At 42.7% G+C, this 17,185-nt stretch overlaps 1 protein-coding gene across 1 annotated transcript in view; it reads left to right on the top strand.

The window, feature by feature from the left end:
- LOC144494077 (glutamate receptor ionotropic, kainate 2) overlaps positions 1 to 15,962 on the top strand; it is a 481,311-nt gene extending 465,349 nt beyond the window's left edge. The window contains exons 15-16 of the mRNA XM_078213654.1: positions 9,827 to 10,077; positions 14,526 to 15,962. Of these exons, the coding sequence (XP_078069780.1) occupies positions 9,827 to 10,077; positions 14,526 to 14,690 (416 nt within the window). The 3' untranslated portion in view covers positions 14,691 to 15,962. The remainder of the gene's footprint in view (positions 1 to 9,826; positions 10,078 to 14,525) is intronic.
- The last annotated feature ends 1,223 nt before the right edge of the window (positions 15,963 to 17,185 follow it).

The following is a 17,185-nucleotide window of genomic DNA, read 5'->3' as shown; positions in this document are numbered from 1 at the left end:
AAACTGGTTATCAGATAGGAAGCAAAGAGTTGGCATAAATGGGTCTTTTTCTGATTGGCAGTCAGTGGCTAGTGGGGTTCCGCAAGGATCTGTGCTAGGATCCCAACTATTCACATTATATATCAATGATTTGGAAGAGGGAACTGAAAGTATTATCTCCAAATTTGCAGATGATGCAAAGTTGCGTGGGAGGGTGAACTGCGAGGAGAATGCAGAGATGCTTCAGGTGATTTGGACAGGCTGAATGTTTGGGCATCTGCAAGGCAGATGCAGTATAATGTGGGTAAATGAGATGTTATCAAATTTGGTAGCAATAACAGGAAGACAGATTATCACTTGAATGGGTGTAAATTGAGAGAGGTGGATACTCAACGAGACCTTGGAGTCCTTGTGCATCAGTCGCTGAAAGTAAGCATGCAGGTACAGCAGGCAGCAAAGAAGGCAAATGGTATGTTGGCCTTCATAGCGAGAGAATTTGAGTATAGGGAGAGGGATGTTTTCCTGCAATTGTATATGGCATTGGTGAGGCCACATCTGGAATATTGTGTGCAGGTTTGGTATCTTTATTTGAGGAAGGGTGTCCTTGCTATAGAGGGAGTACAGAAAAGATTTACCAGGCTGATTCCTGGGATGGGAAGTCTGTCATATGAGGAGAGACTGAGTCAGTTAGGATTATATTCACTGGAGTTTAGAAGGGTGAAAGGGGATCTCATAGAAGCTTATAAAATTCTAACAGGGTTAGACAGGGTAGATTCAGAAAGAATGTTCTCAAAGGTGGAGTCCAGAACGAGGAGTCATAGTTTGAGGATAAGAGGTAAACCTTTTAGAACTGAGGTGAGGAGAAGCTTCTTCACCCAGAGGTTGGTGAATGTATGGAATTCACTCCCACAGAATGGAGTTAAGGCCAAAACATTGTCTGATACTAAGAAGAAATTAGACATAGCTCTTCAGGGTAAAGGGATCAAGGGATATAGGGGGAAGGGGGATGGGAGGGCGTCAGGATATTGAATTCGATGATCAGCCATGATCAAAGTTAATGGCATAACAGGCTTGAAGGGCCGAATGGCCTACTCCTGCTTCTAGTTTCTATGTTTCTATCTCATTGAAGCATACAAAATTCTTCCAGGGCTTGTTGGTGGTGATGCAGGAAACATGCTTCCCCTGTCTGGGGGGTTCTAGAACCAGGGGGACACATTCATGTAGGACTGAGGTGAGGAAGGAGTTCTTCACTCAGAGTGTTGTTGATGTTTGGAATTCTCTACCCCAGGTGGCTCAGTAATCTGAGATATCTATACTTTCCGATTCTGGTCTCTTAAGCTTTCTCAATTTTATTGTTCATCATTGGCCGCCCCACTTTCAGCTGCCAAGGCCCTAAGCCCCTGAATTCCACCCCCCCCCCCCCCGCCCCCACCTAAATCTTTGTGCCTCTTTATCTCTCTTCCCTCCTGTTATACAGTGCATAAAGCCAATCTCTTTGACCAAACTTTTGGTCAACTACCTTAATGCCTCCTGGTCCAATACATGGTCAGTTTTTTTGGATAGTGAAGTGCCTTGGGGTGTTTAAGTTTATTTATTCGTGTCACAACACTACATTAACACTACAATGAAGTTACTGTGAAAATCCCCTAGTCGCCACACTCCGGCACCTGTTCATATACACTCAGGGAGAATTTAGCATGGCCAATGCACCTAACCAGCACGTCTTTCAGATTGTGGAAGGAAACCGGAGCACCCGGAGGAAATCCACGTAGACACAGGTAGAACGTGCAGACCCCACACAGACAGTGACCCAAGCTAGGAATCAAACCCGGGTCCCTGGCACTGCAAGGCAGCAGTGCTGATCACTGTGCCACCGTGCCATCCATGTTTTACTGTTTTCACGGTGTTATATGAATACTAATTGTCACTATTGTAGGTGTGTCATATTTTCATATCTCATCCAGTCTTAAATGGACTGGCTAACATTTGGCACGCCACCAAGAAAGTTGGTTGAAGACTGAGGTAACTATCAGCAGTGGAAACAGAGAGATTCACAACCTTCGGGCATATTTTCATGGAACCAAAATGCTAAATAACTTTTGTACTTTAGCTTCAGCATTGAAAAGGATTGGTATTTTAGAGATGTTGAACACGAACATCTTTGTTTGAATAACAATTAAGGAACAGTGTCAGTACGTTGTGGACTTTTTGTTTTCGAATTGGCTAATTTCTGGAAGCAGGAAAAAATCTTAGATCAAAGTCTACCTGCCGTCTTGTTTGTGAGTTATCTTCTTGTGTGTGGAAGGAGCTGCCTTTGCAACGTGTTTTTTTTTCTTAAAAATGCAGTGAATTATAATTGCTTGTCAGAGCAAGTGTGATGATAACACAATAGCAACATGGAATAAGTATATTTATACCAGCTTTCTCATGACATGCTGAGAGGGAAAGGTCTTTACAATGTCAGATCAGGCAATTATTTTTAAAGGTCCAATTATAATTACAATTTGCCATGGATAATATTTATCCCTCAGCTCACATCACTAAAACAGATTATTTGGCCATTATCACATTGCTGTTTGTGGTTCTTGTTGTACACAAGTTTGCTGCTGCATTTCCTCGATTATGATGACTACATTTCAATGTACTTTTATTCCTGAGGTTATGAAAGGCTCTATATAAATCCAAGTTCTTTCTTTTCTCATGGTTTATGGGCTATCTGTACAGTGTCCCTCAGTTACATCAGTTGTAACTATGGCCCAGGCTCCACAAACCTAACCTGAGAAAACCAGGCCCAGCAGATTAGATTTTGTTCCGTCTGGAAGGCTGGATTAGAGGTCAAGCCCCCATTCATGGAAGGGGTGTGGCGGCTGCCAGGTGTGAAGGCTGGCTGGGCAGAAGGCCTACCTCTGTGCCTTGGCACTTTGTTGAAGTTATTCAAAATTTTTTTTTTAAAAGCCCTCCAATCCCACACACTCTCCATGCCCCATCCATACCAACCTGTTCCACCCACTCCTTATGGCCACCCATATCTTCCATGTCACCCTATGCCCCTCTGCCCACTTCATAACCCCTTATTTCCAATGCCAATTCAGTGCCAACTCATGCCCCTATCCATCACCCTTTGCCGTTAACCTCTCCATGCCAGTTCACCTAGTATCGCCCATGGGCAAACCTTAGGAGCCATGCTATCACACAATAGTGTGTCTATTGATGGCAACACTATTTAAAAACACTCTCATTGGTTATAAAAACCAATACATTGCAACTCCTTCAATTAATGCAATCAAACATTTCACTTCAGTATTTACTCTCTTATAAGGGCAGATATTTCTATTCTATAATCATTTGATGCTTTCAATCAAACTGTTCACTTAACAGGTTGTGCATTCAGTCATGCAGCACAAATCCTATAATGATAGTCCTCAAGCTTGTGTCCTCAGATTGAGTGAAATAGCAGGCACTGATTTGTTTTTAAGCTTCACACATTTTTTAAAACTTCAAGTTCTCCAGAGTTAAACCCTTTGACAGCTTTGACAGGTACAATGAGTTCTGACAGTTCTTTGACAGGTTGACAGTTCTTCAACAGTTTGACAGTCCCAGTGAGCTCAAGCACTTTATATGCACAATCATATCTATTTTAATAATAACAGAGGGTACCCGAACTCTCCTAAAGGGTGCTTTACCTCTCCCAAGGGGTGCCTTATCTCTCCCAAATGTGTCTGGGACCATATCCAAAGGGTACTTGCCTCTACAAAAGTATATCCAAATGAATTCACAAGATTCAGGTTGGCTTTTACCAGGTCTAATCTGCACACTTTGGTGCGTTGAAGCCTACCTCATCAAAATCACATGAGTGCAGACTGCTGCTAATTTATATGTGCAATTGCTTCCATGAATCACTGATTTATCAACCATCCCCATACCATCCCATGCCCTCCAACCTCCCAAAAATAATGGAAGCCTTACTAAGGGAGAAAATAGAAGGACATCTGTCACTAAAAAAAAAACAATGAATAATCTGAGTGGAGTTCAAAATGGTAACTCTTTGCCTGACCAACATTATTTATTTTTTGAGGAGGTAACAGAGAAAGTAAACAATGGAAATGTGATGTATCTGGATTTTCAAAGGGCCTTTGATAACGTGCCCCATCGCAGACTACTGAATAATCAGAGAGTGCGGAGTCAGGGGACAAGTGAAAAATGCATTGGTGGCTGGTTTCAAGACAGAAAACAAGAGAGTGGGAGTTAAGCGTAGTTCTTCAGAGTGGCAGGAGGTGGGGAGTGGTGTTCCCCAAGGATCGGTGCTGGGGCCATGACTGCTCACAATGTATATTAATGATTAGGATTTTGTAATCAAAAACACCATTTTTAAATTTGCAGGTGACAACCAATTGGGGGATAGTCAATATTGAGGAGGACTGCAACAAATTGTAGGAGGACATTAATAAAATGGCAGCGTGGGCAAGAAAATTGTAAATTAAGTTCAACACAGATACTGTGAACTAGTACATTTTGGTGGGATGAATAAGGCGGTCACGTACTACTTGCAAGGTGCTAGTCAAGGCAGAGTAGTGGAACAAAGAGATCGCAAATCACGAAAAGTTGCACCACAGGTTGGCAAAGCCATAGAAAAAGAAAATGATTCAAATCCCTAGAAGAATTGAATTAAATAGAGCAAAGAGAACAAAGAACAAAGAAAAGTACAACAAAGGAACAGGCCCTTCGGCCCTCCAAGCCTGTACCATTCATGATGCCTTAACAAAACGAAAGAAAAGACCTTCTGCCCTTAGTCCATATCCCTCTATTTCCTCCCTATTCATGTACCCATCCAGATGCCTCTTACCATAGAGTCATAGAGGTTTACAGCATGGAAACAGGTCCTTCGGCCCAACTTGTCCATGCCGCCCTTTTTTTAAGTAAACCCCTAAGCCATTCCCAATTGCCCGCATTTGGCCCATATCTCTCTATACCCATCGTATCCATGTAACTATCTTAAATGCTTTTTAAAAGACAAAATTGTACTTGCTTCTACTACTACCTCTGGCAGCTTGTTCCAGACACTCACCACCCTCTGTGTGAAAAAATTGCCCCTCTGGACACTTTTGTATCTCTTCCCTCTCACCTTAAACCTATGCCCTCTAGTTTTAGACTCCCCTACCTTTGGGAAAAGATATTGACTATCTACCTTGTCTATGCCCCTCATTATTTTATAGACCTCTATATATTTTACAGACCCCTCAGCCTACTACGCTCCAGAGAAAAAAGTCCCACTCTATCCAGCCTCTTCTGATAACTCAATCCATTGAGTCCCGGTAGCATCCTAGTAAATCTTTTCTGCACTCTTTCCAGTTTAATAATATCCATTCTATAATAGGGTGACCAGAATTGCACACAGTATTCCAAGTGTGGCCTTACCAATGTCTTGTACAACTTCAACAAGACGTCCCAACTCCTGTATTCAATGTTCTGACCAATGAAACCAAGCATGCCGAATGCCTTCTTCACCACTCTGTCCATCTGTGACTCCACTTTCAAGGAGTTATGAACATGTACCCCTAGATCTCTTTGTTCTGTAACTCTCCCCAACGCCCTACCATTAACTGAGTAAGTCCTGCCCTGGTTAAATCTACCAAAATGCATCACCTCACATTTGTCTAAATTAAACTCCATCTGCCATTCGTCAGCCCACTGGCCCAATTGATCAAGATCCCATTGCAATTGGAGATACCTTTCTTCACTGTCCACTGTGCCACCAATCTTGGTGCCATCTGCAAACTTACTAACCATGCCTCCTATATTCTCATCCAAATCATTAATATTAATGGAAAATAACAGTGGAACCAGTATTGACCCCTGAGGCACACCGCTGGTCACAGGCCTCCAGTTTGAAAAACAACCCTCTACAACCACCCTCTGGCTTCTAACAAGAAGCCAATTTTGTATCCATTTAGATACCTCACCCTGGATCCCGTGAGATTTAACCTTATGCAACAACCTACCATGCGGTACCTTGTCAAAGGCCTTGCTAAAGTCCATGTAGACAACATCAACTGCACTGCCCTAATCTACCTTCTTGGTTACTCCTTCAAAAAACTCAATCAAATTTGTGAGACATGATTTTCCACTCACAAAGCTATGCTGACTATCCCTAATCAGTTCTTGCATCTTTAAATGCCTGTAGATCCTGTCTCTCAAAATACTTTCCAATAATTTGGTGGCACGGTAGCACAGTGGTTAGCACTGCTGCTTCACAGCTCCAGGGACCTGGGTTCGATTCCCGGCTCGGGTCACTGTCTGTGTGGAGTTTGCACATTCTCCTCGTGTCTGCGTGGGTTTCCTCTGGGTGCTCCGGTTTCCTCCCACAGTCCAAAGATGTGTGGGTTAGGCTGATTGCCATGCTAAATTTTCCCCTTAGTTTTCTGAGATGTGTAGTTAGAGGGATTAGCGGGTAAAAATATGGAGGGATATGGGGGTAGGGCCTGGGTGGGATTGTGGTCGGTGCAGACTCGATGGGCCGAATGGCCTCTTTCTGCACTGTAGGGTTTCTATGATTCAATTTACCCAGCGAGCTCACTGGCCTGTAGTTCCCAGGCTTTTCCCTGCAGCCCTTTTTCAACAAAGGCACAACATTTGCCACTCTCCAATCTTCAGGCAACTCACCCGTGACTACCAATGATTCAAATATCTCAGCTAGGGGACACGCAATTTCCTCCTTAGCCTCCCACAATATCCTGGGATACACTTCATCAGGGAATTTATCTACCTTGATGCGCTTTAAGACTTCCAACACCTCCTTCCCTGTAATATGTACACTCCTCAAGACATCACTATTTATTTCCCCAAGTTCCCTAACATCCATGCTTTTCTCAACAGTAAATACTTATGAGAAATATTCATTTAGGATCTCACCCATCTCTATATATGGATCCACAAGATGACCTTGTTGATCCTTAAGAGGCCCTACTCTCTCCCTTGTTACTCTTTTGCCATTTATGTATTTGTAGAAGCTCTTTGGATTCTCCTTTGCCTTATCTGACAAAACAATCTCATGTCCCCTTTTTGCCTTCCTGATTTCTTTCTTAACTCTACTCCTCCACCCGCTATACTCTTCAAGGGATTCACTTGATCCTAGCTGCTTATGCATGTCATGTGCCACTTTCTTCTTCTTCTTGACCAGGGCCTCAATATCCCGAGTCATCCAGGGTTCCCTACTTCTGCCAGTCTTGCCCTTCACTCTAAGAGGAATGTGTTTACCCTGAACCCTGGTTAACACACTTTTGAAAGTCTCCCACTTACCAGACGTCCCTTTGCCTTCCCACAGACACCCCCAATTAACTTTTGAAAGTTCCTGCCTGATACCATCAAAATTGGCCTTGCCCCAATTTAGAATTTTAACTTTTGGGCCAGACCTATCATTCTCTACAGCTATCTTAAAACCAATAGAATTATGGTCACTGGTCCCAAAGTGATCCCTCACTAACACTTCTGCCACCTGCCCTTCCTTATTTCCCAAGAGGAGGTCAAGTTTTGCCCCCTCATTAGTTGGGCCATCCACATACTGAATGAGAAATTCCTTCTGAATACACTCAACAAATTTCTCTCCATCCAACCCTCTAATACTATGGCTGTCCCAGTCAAATATTGGAAAAGTTAAAATCTCCGACTATTACCACCCTATTTTTCTTGGAGCTATCTGTAATCTCCTTACATATTTGCTCCTCAATTTCCCGCCGACTATTTGGGGGTCTATAGTACAACCCTATCAAAGTGATTTCCCCCTTCTTATTTCTCAGTTCTACCCATTTAGACTCAGTGGCCAAACCCTCGGATATATCCCCTCTCAGTATGGCCGTGATGCTTTCCCCAATCAAAAGTGCAACTCCCCCTCCTCTCTTACCTCCTGTTCTATCTTTCATATAGCATCTGTACCCTGGAACACTGAGCAGCCAGTCCTGTCCCTCCCTTAGCCATGTTTCAGTAATTGCTATAATACCCTAGTCCCATGTACCCATTCATGCCCTGAGTTCATCTGCCTTGCCCGTCAGGCCTCTTGCATTGAAATAAATGCAGTTTAATTTGGACTTCCCTTGCTCTCTGTCTTGCTTTTGCCTGATTTGTCTGGTACTAGGATTACTGACACTGCCTTTACTACTCTTAGTGGGCAAGTTATTCTAAACCTGTATCTAGTCTTGGTTAGACCACACTTAGGATACTGCATACAGTTTTGGTCACCATATTATGAAATGGGATGAGAGGATCAGGAGGGTGTGGAGATGTTTGTAAGGATGTTATCGGTTATGGGTGGTTATACATGTCAGGAAAAGATTGGGTCACTTCAGGAGGTTGAGGAATGACCTAATAGGTAATAAATTATGAAAGGTTTTGGTAAGAGTCATTACAGAGAGAATGGTTCTGGCGAAGAGCCTTACTACAGGCCATCCATTTGACATAGTCACTTGGAGCTATTTGGCAACCTCTGATCACCCAATCTGACACTGCCGGCAGCCAGCTGGGTTTGGAGGAGGGGCATTGCCTGTTTCTATCAGACAGGGATGAAAATTCCCCATAATGTGTCTCAAGTATAAGAAAACCAAAAAGGGCTCAACTGTTGTCCAGATCTGTCAGTGGAGCCATTACTGAACCTTATTGTGCAGCCATTTCAGTAGATGGTTAACGACTGAAAAGGGCCATGTGTGATCCAATCATGAAATATATAACTCCTGAGCCACAAAGCATTCATTCTCCTGGAAGACAATTACTTATCCAAGCAATTCAAAACCCTGATTTAAGTCGGAAATCTTCTTCTTGTTATCAGCCTTTTAACAATGTACATTGTAACCCCTCCACTGCCAAATCTCACCTTGTTCACTGAAGAGCGTTAGAAAACAAAATCAGAATTTTAGCTGAAAGTTTATACTTTTTATTGTTTGTGGTTTTCCGATTGAATAGATGCTTAAAGCTGAATCTCTGCAAGTTGATTTTTTTTGTGAGTGAGTTAATAGTCATTGTTGAACCTGGCTTCTGGCCAGGAAATGGGGGTATAAATGAAAGGGAGTGACATGTGCTCCAAGGGCATCTGAAAAACCTCCAGTGTGGTCATCTGAAAGAGACATTAGGGCCCTTATTTATGTTCTTTGGGGGCAGAATGCATGTTTTAGACCCCTGAAAGAAATTGGCCCCTTTACAAACACTGCCACTCTAAAGCAGGTCAGTGTGGCTCCACAGTAAACATGCCAGTCATGATTGGCACCCCAGCCCACTGTCCATTTTTTTCCAAATCCGGAATCTATCTGCAGATCGGGAATAACAGCCCAATGTTCATTCGTGAAGGGTGAATCACTTCTGAAGGCACAACAAATGTTGGGCTATTGAGATCTGACCTGAGGCAGGCATGGGACTTATTCCTGGAGATTTTATCAGATGCCTCCAAGCACCCCACCAAATCAAACAGCTGACCCCCCACCCGCCCCACCCCCTCAAACCCTTGTTATCTTCAACATTTTAATAAGCAGATGTGTTCAAAGAAAATGAAAAAAGATAATTCAATTGTTTATATTGCCCCTTGTTGCCCTCAACAGTGTCCAGGAGACTACAGGTCAGTGCTGGTGATCTATTAGCAATCCTAATTAAGGTCCAATGTTGTTAGTTCGAGGGTGCACTACACCTGCAAGACTGCCTGGCCATCTCGCTGCCACCAAAGTAACACTTCCCAGCAAACGAACAATGACAGTGTGATGTGTTTGAATGCGCGGCATTTTGAGAACTCATAGGCCCAAAGCAGTTCGGCTGTCAGAAGGGAAGTAAAAGCCTGTCACAGCTCATCTCGCTCTATTCTGTTGATCTCCAGGTTCACCGTACAGGGAAAAGATCACGATCGCCATTCTCCAGCTGCAGGAGGAGGGGAAACTGCACATGATGAAAGAGAAATGGTGGCGGGGAAATGGCTGCCCGGAGGAAGAGAGCAAAGAAGCCAGTGCTTTAGGAGTCCAGAACATTGGTGGCATCTTTATCGTGCTGGCAGCAGGGCTGGTACTCTCCATCTTTGTGGCAGTGGGCGAATTTCTGTACAAGTCGAAAAAAAATGCACAGCTTGAGAAGGTAAAAGACTTTTCCAGTGCATCTGTAAGTTACTGGAGATTGTATAGTGCGGTCCCACTGATTTTTCATTAGGGTGAAATCTTCCTGAATCATATCTAAATATCCAGATTCTCTGACAAGAGCAAGAACATTTTGAGTGTATGTTTAGTGACAGCAAAATCATATGAACTCAGAATTCAAATTCTGTAAAAAAAAGAATCTGTGCTGTTTAATTAATGGTCACTGGCTTTGTTCAAGCCCCTTTTATTTAAAATGAAAGAAATATTTATTTCTTTGACAGTTGTATGGCAATGATTTTTCCATGTAACCATTAATGCAGTGGTATTTGACATAAAATATTCATTATGTGAGAAAAACATGGGTATAAATCCAAGCACAACATGAATAATCCAGTCAGTAATGCTGTCAGTAATATTGTTTTATCTCTGAACTGCATTTTGAACTTTGAGCTGCACTAAAATTGAATATATTTGATTTTTAGTTTTCATTGTTTACCCATTGTATGTGGTGTTCTGTTCAATAAATGTAATTGTGTTAAGTAGTTATTGGCAGTTCAATGTATTTCAGTGCAATAGGAAAACATCAAAGATAAGCAGTATGACTGTTTCATTAACACAGATAACACCAGCGGAAGGGAAAGTGCATTAGAACAGCAATCATTGAATCCATATCTCAATTCATAACCATGTTGCCACTGATTCAGCATTTGTCAGATAATAGGCTTAAGTAGCTGAATCCATGTTTGTCATTTATAGCAGTTTTGATTCATGCTGTAATCCGCTGTGTGTTTTTATTAACCATAATGCTTTGTCTCTACTGTGCAATTCCCGATTTTTATTTTTTAATTAAACGCTGCTTACTTCTCTAGATATGCAATGATTACCCTGCCGATATTTGACCAAAAGGTGATGGCTTTTTTGCCATTTCTTTGGCCGCTACCTTGTAGCCAGTAGATCGGCATTAGGACAGACCCTACCCTATCCACAGCCGATGACAGAATGATCAAACAATTCCACCTCGTTGCCACTTCATACATTTCAAATTAGAGAACAAATGTTGACTTTCCCCATGGAGAAATTTTCATCAGTCATTTGAGCCACAATTAATAAATCTAAACCCTTAACTGGTATATTGCCATACCTGTTGTTTCACCTTAATGTGCAAGTGTGGGTTTGTTTTTTCTAGTCTCATGCAGTTGTTCGCTGTTTAGAGAGGATTATAACTTTAGCGACAGAAGATTGATGGATTGTAGTGAAGAACTTGAAATCACTTGTAGTTGTTGCACCTCTACATTTTCAGTCATTTTAGCATGTTGCTCCTGGTTAATTCTGTCATGCAAAAATTACATCTTGTCACATGTCCAAATTTTTGTAGGGCTTATTTTGCCTCCGGGGTTAAATTGCTGGATTGGTGGTTAGTTGACGATTCATCACTTGAATACCCAGGAGCAGTGGCAGAAGGAACTGATTAGGAAGGAAGTTTGGGGGGGGGGGGGGGGGGGGGGGGGGGGGGTTCCGCCTTTCAACCAATTACTGTGCAATCATTAAAAGCTGAAAAGAGTTTTGATGAATTTGTTATAGAAGATGTCGGAAGACTAGCTGAAACATCTACTACAAGTTAAAGGACTGCTGCATTAACATCTTCTTACAATTATTAACCAGACTAGCAATAGCAGAGTCCAAATGAAACAAAGATGCTTAATGAGCATCTGTGTAAAACAAAACGTGTATTTTCGACCCCGATTTTTGCTGATTTTCATTCCAGAGGGAGGGGGAATCTTTTTTTTTATTCATTCATAGACGTCGCTGGCTGGCCAGCATTTATTGCCCATCCCTAGTTTCCCAAGGACAGTTCAGAGTCAACCACATTGCTCTGAGTCACATGTAGGCCAGACCAGGTAAGGATGGCAGATTTCCTTCCCTGAAGGACATTAGTGAACTAGATGGGTTTTTCTGACAATAATTTCATGGTCATCAGTAGATTCTTAATTCCAGATTTTGTTTTCATTGAATTCACAGCTCCAGGGTCCCGGGTTCGATTCCCGGCTCGGGTCACTGTCTGTGTGGAGTTTGCACATTCTCCTCGTGTTTGCGTGGGTTTCCTCCGGGTGCTCCGGTTTCCTCCCACAGTCCAAAGATGTGCGGGTTAGGTTGATTGGCCAGGTTAAAAATTGCCCCTTAGAGTCCTGAGATGCGTAGGTTAGAGGGATTAGCGGGTGAATATGTGGGGGTAGGGCCTGGGTGGGATTGTGGTCGGTGCAGACTCGATGGGCCGAATGGCCTCCTTCTGCACTGTAGGGTTTCTAGGTTTCTATGAATTCAAATTCCACCATCTGCTCTGTCGGGATTCGAACCTAGATCCCCAGAACATTAGCTGAGTTTCTAGATTAATAGTCTAGCAATAATATCACTAGGCCATTGCCTCCCCCCCCCCCCGTTATCTGGGTGGGGGAGTGTGGGGGGGTGGTTGTGGGGCTGGGGAGCGGGGTAGGTGATGGATTTGAATGAGTGTGGAGGCTGCCAGATGGGGAGGTGAGCTGGGTGGAAGGCCTGCCTCTATATTCAGCACTCTGTTGAGTTCCATTTAAGAAAAAGATTGAAACAAAAAGCAACACTCCAGCCCTCACCCCTCATTGTCCTCATCCCAAACAGGCTCCCATGCCCCATCTATGCCAACCTAAGCTGCCTCATGCCACCTACAGACATGGCTCCTCATACCTCCATGCCAAAACATTCACATCTACCCACTCCCTTTGGCCCTTTATGTTCTCCACATGCACCTCATACCACCTTCAATGGCACCTCATGTCTCTATGCCAACCATGCCCCTGTACTCACTCCCCTGGCCCTTTAAACCCCCTATGCCAACCTAGTTCCAACTCACATCAACCCATTCCCAGATCCACCTTAGTGTGTCCTTACTCCTTTTGTGCCAACTCATCCTTTGACAGTTCTTAGTCAGCTTGACAGTTCTGTGAGTGTTTTGACAGCTTTGACAATTTTGAGAGTTCCAATGAGTTTATGCATTTTTTGTAGATAATCATGTTTACATTTAAAAATCCCAAAGGGAACATGGGCTGAAGTCGAGGGGTTGATTACTTGCCACCTAAGGGGGGAAACAGGAGCCTTATTTTGTGTCAGACAGCCACCTCCAAGGGGGTATGGTTGAAGATAAGATTTTCAAGCTGATGTGCCCTTATTTGACATGGAGACATGGACAGATGTCCATAAGGGCAAGAGGTGGGCTCTTAAAGCCGAAGGGCCACTCAGAGGTCTTAGAGTTTCAGTGAAGCACTTGGCTGCAGTACAAGGTAAGTAACGGGAAGAGCGCTTCAAAAAGCAGGTCCCCTCTCAGCCACTTATTGTAAACTTTGATAAAAATCCAGAGAAGCAGCCAGGCCACCATTGTGGCAAGTGAATCCCTCTGAAGGTTGGCTTTTAGCTGCACTCCCACCCAGGTAAGCGGTAGGATCTGTACAACTGCCAGATGTGCTGGGATTGTACTCCTGCAAGCCCACTTCCAGGCTGTTGAACTGCCCCTCCCAATCATGTCAAGAAACTGGAGGCCAATTAGAAAATCCCAGTTGGCCTCCTAAACCTTTCTTTAACATGGCTCTTAATTAATCTAATTGCCTGCCCCCCCCCCCCCCCCCAACCTTGTGGAATTGGGCGACCTTCCTGCGCCCTGAAAATGTCTCCTCCAAAATGGCCGACACCAGCAATAACATCCTGCCATCACCACACTGGTCGGCCCTGCAATCCTGTCCCACCATTCCAGTCTTCGGGGGACCCTGGATATTCAGCCTTAGATGATGACAGAATTAGGAATCATTTTTCTTTGATTGTGTAATATTCATTTAACTCGTTGAAATCTTAGCCAAACAAGCACCTCATTCCAGTTTGGAAACACATCAGATGAAAAAGTCTATTTGTGTAGTGCAGATTTACTTCAATCCCCCATTGGAGGGGTGATGGACAGGCAGCACCACGGACTACCACCTGTGCGGGCGTTCTTCAACATGATACCACAACGCCAGAGGCACTGTTACACAAAGAAATGTCTCTGACTATTAATATCAGAGAATGGTGGTGGGTTGGGAAACAATTGGATTCCTTCCAGTGGTGGCTACTGACTCACAGTATTATGACTATCATTTATTAATGCTGTGTACATAGTTATCGAGTGGATGAAATATTTGATTGATAACTATTAAGTGCAGTAAATACAGCATTCCTATAGTCCCTTGCAATTTAAAGAGAGCACATTATTCTTAAAAGCAATCTTGTCATTTTTATTTAAAGGCAAGCAGTAGGCTAAATGGTTTTCTTTCAATCATTGCCAGGCTTGCTTGGTGTTAGGGCAGAGAAATCTAAGCTAACATGTGATTTCAGTGTCGCTTCGAGGCATTGCTGTTTGATCTCATTTTCAGTCTTTAATTTTCCCCACAGAGGTCCTTCTGTAGTGCCATGGTTGAGGAGCTCAGGTTGTCTCTCAAGTGTCAACGGCGTCTGAAACACAGGCCTCAGGCACCAGTGATAGTGAAAACAGAAGAAGTTATCAACATGCATACGTTCAACGACAGGAGATTGCCTGGCAAAGAAACAATGGCATAAAGTGTAGAAAATCCACACCGAGCACAAACAGTAATCTTTGTTCCCAATGACCTGCAAGAGTGTTTCCTGTGGAAATATGCAAACCGTGTCGAACAAGCGAGTTACCTCATGATGCCGTGTCGAAAAAAAAATTAACCTACCATATGAAAACAGGGTGATCAAAGTCAGATTCCGAAACATTGTCAAGGACCAAAACTTGCAAATAAAATAATTAAACGCAGTAAAGACTTTTCCCCTCCATCCCTCTTCTCACCCCTCCCTCTCTTTTTTTCCTTCTCCCATTCTAGGAAATGGATGATGATAATAAAGGAGAAAGCAAACACTGGACGACAAAGGGAAAACTGATGTTGAGTTATAGCTAAAGTTATACGAGGTGGAAATGGTGCTGAGAATTGTCCAAACTTGTACAGTTGCTGTAATAGAGGCTGTTCAAAGTAATTGAGGTTAAAGGTGAAAGAGAACTGAGAGGCATTGGAAAGAAATGGCGAAACCTTCGTGCGATATTTCACGTGTTTGTAATCGCCACCAGAAGGGAACACAAGGCAATAATTGTTTTCCATCAATTTAGGTTTTTTTTAAAAAAAAAGAAATGGATCAGACTACATTGAACCCTTACAAAATGAAAAACCGTTAAACAATTAAACTTTCTAAACAATGGATTGCAAAGTCATTCTCCAAAATTTTGAATGAAGTAGGGTTTAACAAACAGTCTGTAGTCCTTTAAAGTTTGTGTACCTCACTGTGGTAACCGAAGAGTGTGTGTCCCCCATCACCCCGCCACCCCCTCAGCCCCAGTTCCCCCATCCCGAGTCTCAAGAATTGGTCCTTTCAAGTTGCTTCACCCACCTACTCCCACATCCAGCTGAACTGATTTGACACTTGGCCTTTCAACTCGTGCGGTTCCGCCTGATTAATTATGGATATAGGATTTTCATTGACATGATCCCATGGTAATGTTGCAGGAGACTCTTTTGTAGAATGCACTAAATCTCAAGTCACTACTGCTACAACTCCTTGTGAGCAGTTTTTCAAGATGTTCATGTTTATTTGTGGAAATGCAAGATTTATATGAAAATAGTTTTTGTATGGAATTTTTGTAATAATTTTTATCAAAAACGAACACATGGGCACTAAATCTCAATGGGTTTCCATTAGGCTGATAGAATACAGTGATGAACTATTGTGTGTAAGAAAAAGCGCAGAGTCTTGGCCATATATTGTGATAATAAATGAAGTGCATACTGAATATTGTCTGAAATTAATGCACAATCTAAAAAGAAACAAAGGAATAGAGACATTTTTATTTAAATATTTCACATCACATTGAGGTCAGTGTTTTTTTTAACGCAAATTGGTTTGGGGCCGATGGCTGTACATCTGATTTTTTTCCTTCTCAGATGGTATTATTTGGCAAATGTTCTAAAAGGTAACTCACAAGAGAGGGATTATAGAGGTAGTGTGGCAAGTAAAGGTGAAGTTGTCTCCTGTGCTTATGTTTACAGGTACCTAAACAATATGATGTAAATGTAATTGCCTTTGCTGTGCTGCAGTGAGAAATGTCATCAAAAATATCATTGAATGCGGAGTCCAGGTTCCTAAAATCACAAGTCCACATAAAGATGCTTATGTTGCCTTTTTTGGCTCTTGGATCCAGAAAGACACTATAGATCTTCCTGCACCACCCCTTCAATTCTAATATTTGGTTGTCTTTAATTTATTCCAGGGTTTTTGGCATTTTCTATCCTACCTATATTTCTTTTATTCTTTGACCATTTGCAGGGTGAAGAGGACTGCCTGTTTGCAGTCCCCCAAATTTACCTTTCAACAGTTTGAACCTGTGTCCCTTGTACTGTTCTCATTGCTTAGTTCAAAGTAAATTTCTGGGTCTACCTTTTCAGTACTTGTTACTATCTCACATCCTTCTATCAAGTTTCTTCTATCAAATCTAAAAAGAAAGCCCATATTTCTTCAGCTACTCATCATGCCACATCGCTCGGCCTCTGATGCTAAGGATCAGTCTCATGGCTGTCCCCTGACCTGCCTCCAGTGCTTGAATACCTCTGTATCTCAGTGTCCAGAACTGGATACAGGACTCAATTTGTAGTCTGACTAGTATATTGTACAGATGGATTATGACTTTCTCTGACATGTATGCTACTGTTTTGCCTATATAGATCAGCATTGTATTTGCTTTGTTGGTTTCTCCTCTGTATTTATTGAACACGTTGATCATTGAGTCTACCAAGAACTCTGGATAACTTTCACTTTCACCATCAGCCATTTTAACAACATTGCTGGAGGACACCTGTCCCATGGTACTTTTTTTTTGTCGATTTACAGAATTTCCCCCATGCTCACATATTAGGGGTAATTCTCTCGCGGCTGCTGTTGCCAGCCAGTACAACACCCTCTGACCACGCTTGGAAAAACATCTTGCAAGTGCCTGCATTTCCATTTTGTCCGTGAAGCTTTCAATAAGCAGCACAAACATAAGA

This window comes from Mustelus asterias, chromosome 5, assembly GCF_964213995.1.
Source record: "Mustelus asterias chromosome 5, sMusAst1.hap1.1, whole genome shotgun sequence".
NCBI lineage: Eukaryota > Metazoa > Chordata > Chondrichthyes > Carcharhiniformes > Triakidae > Mustelus > Mustelus asterias.
Note: the sequence above shows the minus strand (reverse complement) of the source record. Positions and strands in the feature narration are given on the sequence as shown.